Below are 17,840 nucleotides of genomic sequence, written 5' to 3'. Positions count from 1 at the left end.
TTTTACAGTATTCTCAGAACATTTCTGACTGCTTGTATTGTTCCAGTATAGACATGTCACTGTAGAGACAAACAACATTTACATACATGTAAAGTAAACCACAGTAAACCTGAAACCATTTACTTTATGCACCATCTTTACCATCTGCTGACCTTAACAACAGATTACATTCTGAACAGTTAATTCTGCTTCCCAGCAGGTTTTATAGTGTGCAGTTCATTGGTAAAAGTTTTCAGTTCTGACCTGTTGTGTGTTAATTGTGACAGCAGTGTTGGAACAGTGTCCCAGTTCTGCTTCCTAGTGTTCACTTTATGAAAAATGTGTGCTATGAGTGAAAATGTGTTCAAATGAGCAAAAAACGTGTTCAGTCTTTTACAAAAAGAGTGCAAGAGTTTTGGAAACTGTGTGCAAACCATGAATAGTGTCCAAAATTTGGACAGCAGAGTCCTGTTTTTGAGAAATGTGTGCAGTCAGTTGGTGGCTGTGTGCAGTGAATGGAATTTATTGTCTTATCAATTGAGAAAAACTGTAATCCTGGTTTTTGCTGACAAAGTCTAAAAATTAGATAACTTCAGGTGGAAGCTGTCTGGTGAGGGATGTCAAGACTGCATTATAAGTGTCTGATAAGTCGTCGCTGAGAAATTATCGTTCAAAACCTGCTGAAAGTGGCTCGACAAGGAATTTTGAAAAAGGTTGTCTGAAATTATTTGATTTATCAATGTCAAATTTCACAATATTTACATTTTATTCCATAAAAAGTAGAAAAATAATGAGCAATATATGGATTTTGAGCAGAGCAACAAGTCAGGAAGCTTCGATTCACCAGCTGCTTCCAACATTAATCCTGGTTTTTTCTGGCAAAGTTTAAAAATTTGCTGATTTTAGATGGAACCTGTCTAGTGAGGGACATCAAGACTGCATTATAAGTGTCTGATAAGTGGTAGCTGACATATTGTCGTTCAAAACCTGCTGAAAGTTTTAAAATTTATTTATTAAAACAAATAGGAAAAGTATGAATTTAGTGCTCTGTTTTACCTCCAGTCCTGACTCTAGTTCTTGTTTCCAGGTGACGGCCGAGTTGGACGCCTGGAACGAGGATTTATCTCGTCAGCTGAGCGACGCCGGACGTTCGGGCAGCAGCAGCGGAGGCAGCGGCGCCTCCTCTGGCGGCTCGGAGGACATCGGTCTGGCCGAGCAGCGACTGAAGCGTCACGCTGAGAGGAAGGCGGCCATGAACAACATGACGTACGAAGTGATGCAGCAGGGACAAGACCTGCACCAGTACATCATGGAGGTCCAGGCTTCAGGTAAAACCCTCATTAATGGGCTGAAGAAAGAGATTTAAATGAAATCTGAGCAGGAAAACTCGGCTCTGTGGATCAGAAATTGTCACATTTCTCATCAACAGTTTTTGCATTTGACATTTTATAGTGTAAACTTTGCATATTTTTAAAGATATTTGCAAAATTTTAGATCAATGTATCTAATACGTCGTCAAAAATTTTTTCCAAAAATTGCCCACAGGTTCAAATTTGAGGCTGTTATGAACAACATCTCAGGAACTATTACCACCACTAGTCAGACAGTTATAATGCAGTCTTGACATCCCTCACTAGACAGTTAAAATCATCACATTTTGATAAAAAAAAATTCTGCTGAACATTCTAAAGTGTTTCCTGAATCCAGCTGGACCCACATCTGTCCAGAAAGGTTAAATGTGACACCAGAGAGAAGCTGGGCGTGAATAACGGAGACAGAATAAGGTTAAATAATCATCAGGTTCCTCCGACTGTCTGCTCCAGTGTTTGGCCTCCACTCTGATGCTTCACTAATTAATAGAAGAACATTCTGGGGTCTGCTTCTGTCCAGGATGCAGGGAAATGTTCATTATTTATTCTACAAAAATATATAAAACTTGCAATGAACTCATCCTACATCTTTCCAAAAGTCCACAGATGTGACCAACACTGGGAAGAATGGTGGCTTCATGTACTGTAGATGTTTAACTATTTACATTTTTAATTAATCTTCATATCTGTAATTCAACTAAACAGGAAAACAAGTAAAGCAAAATATTACAGATAAAATAACAATGTTTTTAGTGTTTAGTGAGTTTATGGTAAAACTGTAAAACAAATTAATAATTGATATGAATAATTAAATTAATGACAAATTGATGTGATTTTACCAAGTATTATCTGTTATTTAACTGAACATGGAAAATCTGTAAATTATTAAAAATATTAGAATATTAATAATATAAAAAATATTTACAGTCAAATATTAACTATTTCTGTTGAATTATTATTATTATTATTATTATTATTATTATTATTATTATTATTATTATTATTATTATTATTATTATTATTATTATTATTAATAATAATAATAATAATAATAATAATAAAGATTGTAGAATTCACAATTACACACTTTTAATTTTGACACTATTTGCAGTTTTGGTCTTTTTATGGTTAAATATATTTTTATTATTAAATGTAAACTAATAGTTTTTTCTGTGCTTTTCTGGTAATATCACAGATGAAAAATACTGATTTTTGATGCGGATATTAGTTACAGTTTTGTCCTTTTTTTGTTTTATTTTACAGTTCATGTGGAAATAAATCTTTTTTTCTGTGGATATTATCTGTACCGTAATTAAACTGGGGAAAACTGTAAAACGACTGTGAATTAGCCTCACAGCTGAGTGACACTAATTAACAGTAAAAACCAGTAAAAGCTGCAGGTTCTGAGCATGTTTTCTGTCTGTGTTCCTGCTCAGGCATCGAGCTGACCGGGGAGAAGGACATGGATTTGGCCTCTCAGGTTCAGGAGCTGCTGGAGTTTCTTCATGAGAAGCAGCAGGAAGTGGAGCTCAGCGCTCAGCACACCCACAGCCGGCTGGAGCAGAGTCTGCAACTACGCCACCTGCAGGCCGAAGTCAAGCAGGTAACCTGGAACTAATAATAAGAAGAAGAAGAATGATTGTAGTAGTAATAATTATTATAGTGCAGGATGTGAGGCCACCTGCAGGTTCAACGTCAGGAGCTTCACTGAAACAGAAGAAACGTGGAGAAAAACAAAAACAACAGAATTGAATTGAATTTAAACGTTGTGTTTAGACTGAAGCTGCTGCTGCAGATGGAAGAAGATGAATAATTAATCAGTTTTATTGCTTCCTGCTAATAAAACACTGAATTTATGTACGACTGAAGCCTCAACTTGCTGCAAACACAATCAGTATAGATGGAATAAATCTGGGTTAAATTCTAGAAATGTAGAAATTAATTCAATAAAAATGACTGTAATTCATTATATTTGTAATAAATGTGGGTTAAATTCTAGAAATATGGAAATTAATTCAAATAAATGACTTTAATTTGTAATAAATGTGGTTTAAGTCCTAGAAATGCAGAAATTAATTCAATTAAAATCACTTTAATTTATTATTAAATAAACTACATTCCACAAATGATTTTAAAACCCACTGTTTAATTCAGCACCAAATGTTGTTTTATTCCAATTTTACAGATATGTGCTGGTATTTGAAATCAAATGTATGTATATTAAGAATTAAAAAATGACTAATGAAATGATTTTTGGGGTCAAATCTTACAGAATTTCTCTGTAAATAAAACTTGCCAGCAACAATCTGTGAAATAACCTTAAATTGTTAAAAAATATATATGTTACAGTTAAAAATTAGCATGTTTTGTGAACATATTTTCACAGTTTTTGTGAGAAATATTTGGTTTAGTTTTCCTACTAGCATTTAGTGGTATTTTTAGATATGTCTACATCTAAATTTTGCAGTATTTTGTAGTATTTTTACATATCTCTATGTTTAATCTGTGTTTTATAGTATTTTTACATATTTCTACACCTAAATTTTGGTATTTTTGGTATTTTCTGTGCATTTCTGTGATATTATTTTCTCTACGTTAACATGTATTTTCTTTGTATTTTGTGGTATTTCTGTGATATAATTACCTCTATATTAACGTGTATTTTGTGGTATTTCTGTGATATAATTGCCTCTATATTAACGTGTATTTTGTGGTATTTCTGTGATATAATTGCCTCTATATTAACGTGTATTTTGTGGTATTTCTGTGATATAATTGCCTCTATATTAACGTGTATTTTGTGGTATTTCTGTGATATAATTGCCTCTATATTAACGTGTATTTTGTGGTATTTCTGTGATATAATTGCCTCTATATTAACGTGTATTTTGTGGTATTTCTGTGATATAATTACCTCTATATTAACGTGTATTTTGTGGTATTTCTGTGATATAATTGCCTCTATATTAACGTGTATTTTGTGGTATTTCTGTGATATAATTGCCTCTATATTAACGTGTATTTTGTGGTATTTCTGTGATATAATTGCCTCTATATTAACGTGTATTTTGTGGTATTTCTGTGGTATAATCTCTTCTGTTCCAGGTGTTGGGTTGGATCCGTAACGGAGAGTCGATGCTGAACGCCAGCCTGGTGAACGCCAGCTCTCTGTCGGAGGCCGAACAGCTGCAGAAGGAACACGAACAGTTCCAGATGGCCATCGAGGTGACACCACTTCCTGTTCTGGTCTTGTGACTCCACCCACTTCACTTTCATCATCGCTGATGTCACACAGAATCACATAATCACTTAAATACGCTCAAAACACGGTGAAACGAGTTCAACGTTCTCCTTTTAAAACCAAAAAAACTGGCAAAATGAGCATTTATTAGTTAGGACAATACTTTGAAATATACTTTCTGTTCTGTTTTATTTCTAATTAATCATTTTTACTCACTGTGGGTTTATTTTTCTCCATTGTAAGCTGCTTTTTCTTCACTTTAAGCTCATTTTTCTTCACTATAGGTTAATTTTTCAACACTGTGGACACTGAATTTTTAAAATAAAACCGAATAAAGGGACGTGATTCATTCAAAGATCGTAAAACATTTTATGATGAATGGAGTCATTTTTTGTTAACATAACCTGCATTCAGAGGGTTAATTTGGTCTTTCTGTGAATCTCCACTTCTGTATTTAAAGCTAAACTCCACATTTAGTGTCATTTTCATGCAGCTTTAATTCTAAAATTCCTCCCAGAATCTCTTCAGTTTCTCACAGTGAGATTTAAACATGTTCGGAGTTTATTAAGCAGCTTCAGATGGCTGACATTTAGCTCAGACCACCGCTGATAGAAACGGCCCTCTCAGCTCATGACTCAGCCATAATTGGAGGTAATTTGTCTGATAGTAACCAGATCTGCTCCGTTCTCTCCTGCAGTCGCTGTTTCATGCTAACTCTCTGCAGAAGACTCACCAGAGCGCCCTGCAGGTCCAGCAGAAGGCCGAGGTCAGCCCTGCTTCCTGTAATCTCCACCATGATCTGACCTTTCTGCTCCGTCTGCAGCGTTTAAAGCTCTCCCTCTGACTGCAGATGATGCTGCAGGCCGGCCACTACGACCCCGAGGCCATCCGGAGCTGCGCCGAGAAGGTGGCCGTCCACTGGCAGCAGCTCATGCTGAAGATGGAGGATCGGCTCAAGCTGGTCAACGCCTCCGTCGCCTTTTACAAGACGTCCGAGCAGGTGCAAAAAATACAAAAGACGCAAAAAGATCAGCAGAGAAATTCTAAATCATCACAAAGAGGTGGAAATTCATCATACAAAGACACAATATCCCCCAGAAATATGTCCGAAATCAGCACAGAGGAGGTAAAACTGTCTAAAAAAGGTGTGAAATAACCAGAAAAGATGTAAAATCATCACAAAAAGACACAATATCCCCCAGAAATATGACCGAAATCAGCTCAGAAGATGTAAAACTCTCTAAAAAAGATGTGAAATAACCAGAAAAAATGTAAAATCATCACAAAAAGACACAATATCCCCCAGAAATATGTCCAAAAGCAGCACAGAGAAAATGAAATTGCCAAAAAAAGATGTGAAATAACCTGAAAAGATGTAAAATCGCCACAAAAAGATGCAAAATTAACTTTGAAAAATGTGAAATCACAACAAAAAGACACAAAATCCCCCCAAACTATGCCCAAAATCAGCACAGAGGAGGTAAAATTGCCTAAAAAAGATGTGAAATAACCAGAAAACGATGCAAAATAATGCAAAAAAAAGTGAAATCACCAAAAAAAGACACAGTATCTTCCCAAAATATGTCCGAAATCAGCACAGAGGAGGTAAAACAAACAAAAAAAAAGCAAAATCACAACAAAAAGATCCAAAGTCAACCTTAAAAAAAATGAAATCACCACAAAATTACACAAAATCCCCCTAAATATGTTCAAAAGCAGCACAGACAAAATGAAATTGCCAAAAAAGATGTGAAATAACCAGAAAAGATGTAAAAATCAGAACAAAAAGATCCAAAATCCCCCCAAAAAGATGTGAAATCACCAGAAAAAGCCACAAAACAAGCATAACATGATTAAAAATCACCACAAACAGATGGAAAATCAACAAAAAAGTCACAGAAATCGCCAGAAAAGATACAAAATACAAAAAATAAAACATCATAAATCAGCACAGAATTATTGTTAAAAATGTGAATTCACCGCAAAAAGATGCACAATCAACTATAAAAGGTGAAATCACAAAAAAAGGGCGCAATAAGCATAGCATGATGCAAAATCACTACAAACAGAATGAAACTGAACCAAAAAAATGAAATCACCTCCAAAAAACGGTGCAAAATCAGCACAATATGCTGCAAAAAAAACGTGGAATCAGTAGATAATATGCAAAGATAGACGCGTATTCTCACAATAAACATGAAAAAACTGTATAAGAAGGCACAAAATCACTAAAAATATACAAATGCACGACAAAAAGACACAAAATCTAAAGAAAAAGACACGAAATCAACAAAAAAAATGTTTAATCACCAAAAAGTGTGAAGAATCAGCACAAAAAGATGCAAACTCACAACAAAAGGACACAAAAATAAGCACAAAAGTGGCAAATCACCAGAAAAAGTCACGTAATCACCACAAAAAAGACCAAAAAAGATCACCAGAAGATCCAAACTCCTGATGAAAAACTCCCTGAACCCATTTAACTTCATGTCTTTCTAACCTGTTGTTGTTTGTTGTTGTTGTTGTGTGTCTTCAGGTGTGCAGCGTCCTGGAGAGTCTGGAGCAGGAGTACCGGAGGGACGAGGACTGGTGCAGCAGTCTGGACAAACTGGGAGCTGCAGCCGACAGCGAACATCTGCTTCCTCTGATCAGCAAACATCTGGAGCAGAAGGAGGCCTTCCTCAAGGTGACTCAGCTGTCGCCGGGCAGATTAGGACACAGCTAGACGTCTGATTCTGCACTGAAACACAGGAGAAAATGTGACCTGAAATGAAGGGGGTAACGTTTTTAAATGTGTGTGTGTGTGTGTGTGTGTGTGTGTGTGTGTGTGTGTTCTCCAGGCGTGTACGTTGGCTCGGAGGAACGCTGAGGTGTTTCTGAAATACATCCACAGGAACAACGTGAGCATGCAGGGAGCTGGAGGCCACAGCAGAGGACCAGAGCAGCAGGTTAAAGGTCCGTTAGAACCTCTGGACCTCATTATGATGGAATATACACAGCAGAACCACCATGAACAAGAGGAGAGGGAACCCAGAAATGTCCTCTCATACTTACAATGATGGAAACAAAGTACATTTTTAGTCATTTTGAGACAAATTTGAAGTTTTCTGAACAAATTTCTGCCATTTTTATCAAGTTAGTGCTTACAAACTTATTACAAATGGCCCATTCGAGAAACTTTTAGACTCGTTTTGGTGTCGTGTTAGACGCATTTTGGTTATTGACTCCAAATTTCAAGTTTTTTGGACAGATTTATGCCATTTTTATCCAATTTGTAAGCAGCTTCCACTGCTTTTGTAATTTTCAGTAAGTTTAGTGTCATTTTGGACACGTTTTCATTATCTTGGTCAAATTTGGAGTCACTTCGTTCTCTTTAGTTGACAAGTTTTAAGGTTTTTTAGGTCCGTTTTTGTCACTATTTTGGACAAATTTTGTTTTTGTGTCCATGTTTTGTTTATACCAGTTTTTATTATCTTTGTAAATTTTTTTTGTCATTTTCAATGAGTTCTGGAATCATTTTTGTCAAGTTCCAAGTTGTTGACAAGTTTTGAGTCACTTTGGATACATTTTCTGCAGAATTTTTAGTTTTTTATTGCATCTGGTTGAAGCAAACTGTTATTTTCTACAATTTTTGAAATAAAACAACAAAAAAAATCAGGATTTTTGGGTTAGATTTTCCTGATTGAACCACGCGATGCATTCAAGGACCGTGAGAAAGTTGGAAATCAGAGTTTTTTTCAGTGTTTACAGTTTCTGACTCTAGTGAATGATGCAGTTTTGCTGATGTTGATTTTTTATTTTTACTAAATTAATATTTCTGTGTTTCTAAATAAATATGTTTGTGATGGAGCTGATGAGCTATTATTATTATTATTATTATTATTATTATTATTATTATTATTATTATTATTATTATTATTATTATCAGAGTAAAGCTAAAATGAGTCTTTTGTGTTGAATCTCCTTAATAACTTTGATTTATATTATTATTATTCATTTAGCTGCTGGAACATTTTAAGAAACTTATGAACTAAGGATCAGTAATTGAATTTCTATTTGTATTAATGTTTAATAATAATAATAATAATAATAATAATAATAATAATAATAATAATAATAATAATAATAATAATAATAATAATAATAATAATAATAATTAATGCTTGTATACCTGTGTGTTTTTTGTGTGTTTTTGTGTTTTTTGCGTGTTTTTGTGTGTTTTTTTGTGTTTTTGTGTGTTTGTGTGCGTTTGTGTGTGTTTTTGTGTGTGTTTTTTTGTGTGTTTTTGTGCAGCCATCCTGAACGAGTTGCTGCAGAGAGAAAACAGAGTTCTTCACTTCTGGACGTTGAAGAAACGACGACTGGATCAATGTCAGCAGTTCCTGGTGTTTGAACGCAGCGCCAAGCAGGTGTGTGTGTGTGTGTGTGTGTGTGTGTGTGTGTGTAATAGTGTGTGTGTGATAGTGTAACACACATCTGGATTTTCATTTATTTTGAGCCATTTTTTGAGATGTATTTGACAAGTTGTAAGACTTTGACTCGTTTTTTTCATGTTTTAATGTCATGTTGGAAAAAATTAGTTTTTTGTGGCCACGTTTTGAGTTGTTTAGACAGATTTGTGTCGTTTTTATCAAGTTTCCAAGCAGTTTGGACACATTTTTGGAATTTTTGTTAAGTTTAGTGTCATTTGGTTGTCAAGTTTTGAGTCACTTTGTTATTTTGGCCGATTTTTAAGACGAATTCGACAAAATTTAAGACTTTTTAAACTTGTTTTGTTTTTTTTGTGTGTCATGTCAGACAAATTTAGGTTATTGTGATAAAATTTTGAGTTTTTCTAACAAATTTGTGCCATTTTTGGCGCATTCAATAAGTTTTAAGACTTTTTTGACTCATTTTTGTCGTTTTTTTGTGTCGTGTTGGACAAATTTAAGTAATTGTCGCCACGTTTTGAGTTGTTTTATAGCAGTTTTTATTATTATTTTTGGACTTTTGATCATTTGTTGATCATTTTAAATGACTTCTTGACTCATTTTTGTCAAGTTCCAAGTTATTGTTAAAAGTTTCTAGACATTTTCAAGACATTTTAAGGCTTTTTAGACTAGTTTCTGTCATTTTTTTTGTCATTTTGTGTTTGTATGTTTTTTTGATTTTAGCTTTGAGAAAATGTGCAGCATTAAATAGATGCATGGTTAGTTTATCAGTTATTGTAACGTGTGTGTGTGTGTGTGTGTGTGTGTGTGTTTCCAGGCGCTGGACTGGATCCAGGATACAGGTGAGGTCTACCTGTCGACTCACACGTCTCCAGGCGACAGCAGTGAAGAAACTCAGCAGCTCCTGAACGACTGTCATCACTTCAGACTCACTGCAAAGGTTCACGCTGCTTCTATTCTTTTTTCCTGATTTCTTCTTTTTTTTTTTGCTTTTGATGCTGCAAAAAACAGCTTTTAAATAAAAGTGGTGCTTTAATTAAAATGACATAAAACACTGTAAAAAGTTGATATTAGAGCGTCACTAAAAGTGTTTTTAACGCCTTAGAAAGTTCTGGCGCTGTGCTGTTTTTAGGCTTTTTAGACTCTTGGCATTTTTTTATGTCATATTGGACAAATTTGGAGTTTTTTGGACATATTTGTGCCATTTTTACCAAGTTTGTCAGCAGTTTGAACACGTTTTTGTATTATTTGGCAAATTGTTGTGTCATTTTGTACACATTTTCATTATCTTGGTCAAGATTTGAGTCACTTTGTTATTTTGGCAGATTTTTTTAGACATATTTGACAAGTTTTAAGAGTTTTTAAGAATAATTTTTGGCCTTTTTTGGGCACACTTTGGTTAATTTGGCCAAGTTTTGAGTTATTTTGTTGTTTTGGGAAATTTTTGAGACATATTCAATAAGTTTTAGGGTTTTTTTTAGAAATGCTTTTGTCATTTTTCTGTCATGTTGGACAAGTTTTGGTTGTTGGGGCCAAATTTAGAGTTTTTTGGACAGATTTGTGCCACTTTTGACAGGATTGTAAGCAATTTGGATATATTTTTGTAATTTCTGGCAAGTTTTAGTCATTTTGGACCCATTTTCATTATCTTGGGGGATTTTCAAGACATATTTGACAAGTTTTAAGGCTTATTAGATTCATTTTTGTCAATTTTTTGGGCAAATTTTAGTCTTTTGGCCAAGTTTTCAGCTGTTTTACACAAGTTTTTATTATTTTTGTATTTTTTTTGTAATTTGACTTTGTAAATGACTTCTTGAGTAATTTTTGTCAAGCTCCAAGTTGTTGTTGACGAGTTTTGAGACATTTTGTTGTTTTGGGTAATTTTAGAGTTGTACTGGACAAGTTTTCAGACTTTCTAGAGTCATTTTTGTCATTTTTTGTATTGTGTTGGAGACATTTGGGTTATTTTTGCCAAGTTTTGAGCTTTTTTTGTACCAGTTTTTAATTGTTTTGGACTTTTTGTCATTTTTTGGTGATTTTAGATGACTTCTTGAGTCATTTTTGTCAAGTTCCAAGTCATTATGGACGGCAGTTTGGACAATTCCTGAGTCACTAATAGTTTCAAGTTTTGCCTTGTGGTATTTTATTATGTCGGTTTACGTTCTGTGTTAACCTTCTTCAGCAAACCAAGGAGAAGGTGAAACTGCTAATCCAACTGGCCGATAACCTGGTGGAGAAAGGCCACGCCCACGTATCGGAGCTGAAGCGCTGGGTCAGCACCGTGGACCGACGGTACCGGGACTTCTCCGTACGAATGACCAAGTACCAGGAGAGTCTGGAGAGGAGTCTGGGGGTCAGCTCTGAGGTAGGACCACACCTTAACGCTGGAATAACACCATTATTGATCGATTATTCATCCCATCCATCCACTCTCTGCAGGACAACAAGGACCTGGAGCTGGACATCATCCCGGCCAGTCTGACCGACGACCCCGAGGTGAAACTACGAGACCCAAACCATGAGGTCAACGAAGAGAAGAGGAAGTCTGCCAGGAAGAAGGAGTGAGTTTAAAAAAAACACTATAAAAAGTCTGATTGCAGTTCAAGTGGCACAAAAAACAATTCAGATTTTTTTCTTTTTTTAAATTTCTGACACAGCAAGAAGACGCTTTTCTGACTTCTTTTATAAAGAGAAGTAAATTAGTAAAATAAAAATATGTAAAATAGAAGGTAAAAGAGAATAAAACAAACAATTAAATAATTAAAGTTAAGTTAAAAAACAATTAGATGATAAAACATAAAAATAATAATAATAAAAATAGAAATAATAGCAAATAAGTAAAATGAAAATATGTAAATAAAGAGTTAAAGAAAATAGGCTCTATAAAATAATAAATAAAAATAGAAATAATAATAATAATAATAATAATAATAAATCAGTAAAATGAAAATAAGTAAATAAAGGGTAAAAAAGAGAATAAAATGAACAATTAAATAGTTTAAAAACAATTAGACAATAAATAAAATAAAATAAAAAATAATAATAGAAACTAAAAATAATAGTAATATTAAATCAGTAGTAACAAGAGAAAAAAGAGAATAAAATTAACAACTGAATAAATGAAGCAGAAAACAAGTAGACGATAAAATAATAATAATAAAAAATAGAAGTAATAGTAAATAAATAAAATAAGTTAAAAAATGGGTCGCGAACAGAATAAAATGGACAATTTCAATTACATTAAAACACAATTAGACAGTAAAATATTACCAATAATAATGATAATAGTAGAAATACTACTAGTAATAGATAAATAAATAAAAAATGTGTAAATAAAGGATGAAAAAGAATAAAATGAACAAGTAAATAAATAAATAAAATTAAAAAACAATTATAGAAAACCATAGTAATAATAATAATAATAATAAATATAAAGTAATAGTAGAAAATTAAATGAAAAGTAAATAAAGGGGTAAAACAGAATAAAATTAACAGTTAAATAAATACTTAAAATAACAGACAAAAAAATAATAAAATAGAAATAGTAGTAAATAAGTAAAATTAAAATATGTAAATAAAGGATAAAAAGAGAATAAAATAAACAATGAAACTAATCAAATTATAAAATTTGACCAAAAAAAATAATAATAGAAATAAAAGTAATAGTAAATAAGTAAAATTAAAATATATAAAAATAGAAACAGATGACATCACATAAACTGGAGCAGTATAATAAAATTACACCTTTTTTTTGGTTTTGATGGCTTGAAAAGCAGCATTATAATAATTTCCTTTAATTATTAAAAATGCATTAAAACCATAAAACGTGATGCTTTCACAACGCTTGAAAGCGTCGTAAAAAACGTTTTTAATTAAAATGCCATAAAAAGTGATACTACAATTCAAGTGGCACTAAAAACATCTGCTTGTTTTTACCTGTTGTGCTGTAAAAAGTGCTGCTTTTTCGACTTTTGACGACATAAATAAATGGCGTAGTTCAAGGTTTGTTTTATTTTCTAAACTTCCACATCAGTCAGACTGAGTTCCTTCTGGCCTGTTTCAGGTTCATCATGGCCGAGCTGCTGCAGACGGAGAAAACCTACGTCAGAGATCTGCACGAGTGTCTGGAGGTGAGAAAACCTTCTGCTCTCTGCTTTTATTTTGAAACTTCCCATCCTCTGACTCCTGCTTCCTGTGCAGACGTACCTGTTTGAGATGACGAGTGGCGTGGAGGAGGTTCCAGCCGGCATCGCCAACAAGGAACACGTCGTCTTCGGCAACATGCAGGAGATTTGCGACTTCCACAACAAGTGAGCAGCAGATTTAATGTTTGACGGCTTTTAAATCCATGTTTCTGTCCAGATGTTTGGTCCAGATGTTCACCAGCTGCCTCACATTCATGGATTCTAGACGCTGACAGCTGAGAAGGAAATATTAAAAACGGCAGAATTTTACAGTTAGTTTTTATACATGAAACCTTTGATTCTGAGCCTCTGAAACATAATTTGTTTCTGTTTTTTTTATATTTATTGTGCATCGTTTGTTGTGTGAGTTTTCTTAAACTGCCATTCAGTGTTGCTGATTTTAACACTGTAATAAGTGGCACTTTTGTGCAAAACTGTTGAAATGACAGTCAAAAGCTGAAAATCCGTAAAAAGCGAAACTTTTTCAACTTTTGACTGCATGGAAAGTAAAAAATGACATTAATTTTACCTAAAAAACAGCTTTTAAACTAGAACAGCACCAAAAATATCAATAAAACTTAAAATAAAATAAATAGAATATTTAGATTAAAAAATAACTAATCTAGCATGACTATGAGGCGTTGTAGGAACATCTGTAAAGTGCAGTGTCTGTTAATAATTGTGAGGTGTTCAGGGAACGTTTGGAAACTTGCAGCATATATAGAGGATCGTGAGACGTTTAGTGACCATCCGTAAAGTGAAGCATCGACTAAAAATGATGAGGTGTTTAAGGAACATTTGAAATTTGCTACTTTTACTGATGATTGTGAGACATTTAGGGAACATCCAGAAAGCTGCGGTGTCTCGTTAAGACTGTGAGGCGTTTAGGGAACTTCTGGGAACTGGAGAGTCTATTCAGGATAATTGTGAGCTGTTCAGGGAACATCTTCATACTTTAGCATCTGGAGAGGACTGTGAGCCGTTTAGGGAACATCTACAGCTACTTCTGTGAGGCATTCATGTCACGTTTCTGTGTCTGTACTTTCCAGTATTTTCCTGAAGGAGCTGGTGAACTACGAGCAGCTTCCGGAAGACGTCGGTCATTGTTTTGTCACCTGGGTGAGGATTCAGAACCAGCAAACGTCTGATTTCTGTTTATTTTATTAACCTACAATTAAAAACTGTAAAATCTGAAACATCTTTCTCTGTTTTTTCTGTTTTCAGGCCGATAAATTCCACATTTACGTCGATTACTGCAAAAACAAACCCGACTCCAGTCAGCTGATCCTGGAACACGCCGGAACCTTCTTTGACGTGAGTTAAACCCAAAATACACAAATATGATGAAATGTCAGAGAAATAGCCACAAATATCAAGTAAATTATAGAAAATTCTTGAAAATCGATGATAAAATGTGTTTTCAAAAATCCTAAAAATATAAAGCAAATTATCTAGTCAACAGGCAGACAAAAATCTAATTTACTTCATGTTTTATGAATTAAACATTGTTCAAATCAGACTGAGGATGAAATATGAAGAAACCTGAGAAAACAAAGAACAACCTAAATCTGTATTTAGGTTTTTAGTCCAGTAATTTGAAAAAAAGACACATAAACTTGATTATGAAAGGTTTTTCCCCAGTTTTCTGCAAATAAATACAATCAAAAAAACACTAAGTTGATTTTACAAGCTTTTTTCATCCTTTTTTCTGCTAAAAAAAACAAAAAACCCAAAAAAATAAAACATAAAGTTGATTTTACAAGTTTTATATTATGTTTTCTGATTTTAATAAAAGATAACAAGGCAGATAAAGGTGATTTTACAAGTGTTTTTTAATCCTGTTTTGTGCTCAGGTTTCAGTAAAATCCAGTCTGATCCAGTCACAGAGACTGAATAAAGCAGGGTAACAGTAATTATGGAGTTAAAAACAGTCTAATATTTATAAACAGTGTAATATTTAGCAGGATAGCAGTGATTATGGAGTTTAAAACTGTCTAATATTTAAATTAAATCGTCTTCTTGGATCAGAAGATGCAGGTTTGTGGTTTTAAAGGTGGTGTAGTTCCTGCGTCCTGCCAGCAGGTGGAGCTGTTGGACCAGCTTTAGATGTTTAACTCTTCTTTGTGTGTTTTTGTGTTCAGGACATCCAGCAGAGACGAGGTCTGGCCAACTCCATCTCCTCCTACCTCATCAAACCGGTGCAGAGGATCACCAAGTACCAGCTGCTGCTCAAGGTTACCATGACAACAGCAACAACAGCAACGACAACAACAACAGTGTGAATGTTAATCCTGGTTGTTCTTGTGCTGCAGGAGCTGCTGTCCTGCTGTGAGGAGGGTAAAGGAGAGATTAAAGACGGTCTGGAGGTGATGCTGGGAGTCCCCAAGAGAGCCAACGATGCCATGCACCTCGCCATGCTGGAGGGTAACAACACACACAACAGACACACACAACAGACACACAACAGGAAGTAGAAACACTGCCGCAACAGACACACAACAGGAAGTAGAGACACTGCAGCAACAGACACACAACAGGAAGTAGAGACACTGCAGCAACAGACACACAACAGGAAGCAGAGACACTGCCGCAACAGACACACAACAGGAAGCAGAGACACTGCAGCAACAGACACACCGCAGACACACAGCAGGAAGTAGAAACACTGCAGCAACAGACACACAACAGGAAGTAGAAACACTGCAACAACAGACACACAACAGACACACAACAGGAAGTAGAAACACTGCAGCAACAGACACACAACAGGAAGTAGAGACACTGCAGCAACAGACACACAACAGGAAGCAGAGACACTACAGCAACAGACACACAACAGGAAGTAGAAACACTGCAGCAACAGACACACAACAGGAAGTAGAGACACTGCAGCAACAGACACACAACAGGAAGTAGAGACACTGCAGCAACAGACACACAACAGGAAGTAGAAACACTGCAACAACAGACACACAACATGAAGTAGAAACACTGCAGCAACAGACACACAGCAGGAAGTAGAAACACTGCAGCAACAGACACAACAGGAAGTAGAAACACTGCAGCAACAGACACACAACAGGAAGTAGAAACACTGCAACAACAGACACACAACAGACACACAACAGGAAGTAGAAACACTGCAGCAACAGACACACAACAGGAAGTAGAGACACTGCAGCAACAGACACACAACAGGAAGTAGAGACACTGCAGCAACAGACACACAACATGAAGTAGAAACACTGCAGCAACAGACACACAACAGGAAGTAGAAACACTGCAGCAACAGACACACAACAGGAAGTAGAAACACTGCAGCAACAGACACACAACAGACACACAACAGGAAGTAGAAACACTGTAAACACATCTGGAACAATCAAAAACTGAGACAAGATCTGCAAATATCTGTAGAATATTGATGTTTTTAGTTGATCTAAGTACAGTAAATCTGTAATTTTACAGTCACAAAAAGAAATTGATTAAAAAATTTTTTTTTATATTTTTTGGCTTCTTTTTGTAAATGAATACTTTCAAAAAATATTTTTTCTCTTTATTTTTATAGTCAGTATCTCTGTATTTTATACTGTACACTGTCTGTACTTTAACAGCACAAGGAAAATATGTCAAATAACAGTTTAAAAAGATTTACAATTTTTCAATCCGAAATAGACAGTTTTTTATTCTGAATGTTTTTATTTTGTGCTATTTTTTGTTCATTTAAATACAGTTTTTAAAAAAATGCAATTGTATGGTCAAACATTTAAAAAATAACAAATTACTGTTTGTGAAAATATAGGTTTTATATTTTATTTGCATTATTTACAGTTTTGGCCTTTCTTTGTTTTTTTTTGCACATAAATTAATGTGATTTTACTTAATTTTATTTTTTATTTAATGAAAACAGGGAAAATCTTTTAAAAAACTTTAAAAATGATTTAGTCCCTCATAAACAGAATTTTTCTTTAAAACAACAATGAATGTTAAATATAAATATAATAAAATAATTAGTAATAATAAAATCACTAAATAAAACTAATAATAAAATGATATTTTGTGTTGATTTAAATACATTGCATTTTTTGTAATTTTACAGTATTTTACAAGCTACTATATATAATTTAATAAAACAGAGATAATCTGTTAAATAACAGTAAAATATTTTTAAAAGACTTTTTTTTACAGTGTGCTGTCTGCTGCTGTGCTTTCTGGATCTTACACGGATCCCGGTCGTGTCTAATTCCTGGTGTTTGTTTTGGGTTCCTCCCAGGTTTCGAGGAGAACCTGGAGGTTCAGGGTGAACTCATCCTCCAGGACAGTTTCCAGGTGTGGGATCCTCGATCTCTGATCAGGAAGGGACGTGACCGACACCTCTTTCTGTTCGAGTTCTCTCTGGTCTTCAGCAAAGAGATCAAGGACTCGGCCGGAAGAACCAAGTACCAGTACAAGAACAGACTACTGGTGAGTCCACCAACTGGAGCCATGGACAGCTCAAACCGCTCAAAAACTGTCCAAAGTAACATAAAACTGTAGAAAATTATAAAAAGGGTTCAAAATGACACAAAAATGATCCAAAACAACTTTCCACACACCAATACTACGGATGTTAGAGGCCCAAAAAGTTGGTAAATGT

At 34.5% G+C, this 17,840-nt stretch overlaps 1 protein-coding gene across 2 annotated transcripts in view; it reads left to right on the top strand.

Annotated features, from left to right (window-relative positions):
* Positions 1 to 17,840, top strand: part of kalrna (kalirin RhoGEF kinase a) — a 167,934-nt gene that overhangs the window by 65,599 nt on the left and 84,495 nt on the right. For both annotated transcript variants that reach the window (XM_055014947.1, XM_055014946.1), the window contains exons 18-35: positions 1,067 to 1,307; positions 2,786 to 2,952; positions 4,455 to 4,574; positions 5,288 to 5,356; positions 5,441 to 5,590; positions 7,127 to 7,276; positions 7,431 to 7,545; positions 8,884 to 8,999; positions 9,838 to 9,960; positions 11,203 to 11,385; positions 11,460 to 11,581; positions 13,084 to 13,150; positions 13,221 to 13,330; positions 14,254 to 14,323; positions 14,429 to 14,518; positions 15,346 to 15,438; positions 15,517 to 15,628; positions 17,478 to 17,668. In XM_055014947.1, coding sequence (XP_054870922.1) covers positions 1,067 to 1,307; positions 2,786 to 2,952; positions 4,455 to 4,574; positions 5,288 to 5,356; positions 5,441 to 5,590; positions 7,127 to 7,276; positions 7,431 to 7,545; positions 8,884 to 8,999; positions 9,838 to 9,960; positions 11,203 to 11,385; positions 11,460 to 11,581; positions 13,084 to 13,150; positions 13,221 to 13,330; positions 14,254 to 14,323; positions 14,429 to 14,518; positions 15,346 to 15,438; positions 15,517 to 15,628; positions 17,478 to 17,668 — 2,289 coding nt within the window. The remainder of the gene's footprint in view (positions 1 to 1,066; positions 1,308 to 2,785; positions 2,953 to 4,454; positions 4,575 to 5,287; positions 5,357 to 5,440; positions 5,591 to 7,126; positions 7,277 to 7,430; positions 7,546 to 8,883; positions 9,000 to 9,837; positions 9,961 to 11,202; positions 11,386 to 11,459; positions 11,582 to 13,083; positions 13,151 to 13,220; positions 13,331 to 14,253; positions 14,324 to 14,428; positions 14,519 to 15,345; positions 15,439 to 15,516; positions 15,629 to 17,477; positions 17,669 to 17,840) is intronic.

This window comes from Amphiprion ocellaris, chromosome 11, assembly GCF_022539595.1.
Source record: "Amphiprion ocellaris isolate individual 3 ecotype Okinawa chromosome 11, ASM2253959v1, whole genome shotgun sequence".
NCBI lineage: Eukaryota > Metazoa > Chordata > Actinopteri > Pomacentridae > Amphiprion > Amphiprion ocellaris.
This window is presented reverse-complemented; position numbering and strand designations above follow the sequence as displayed.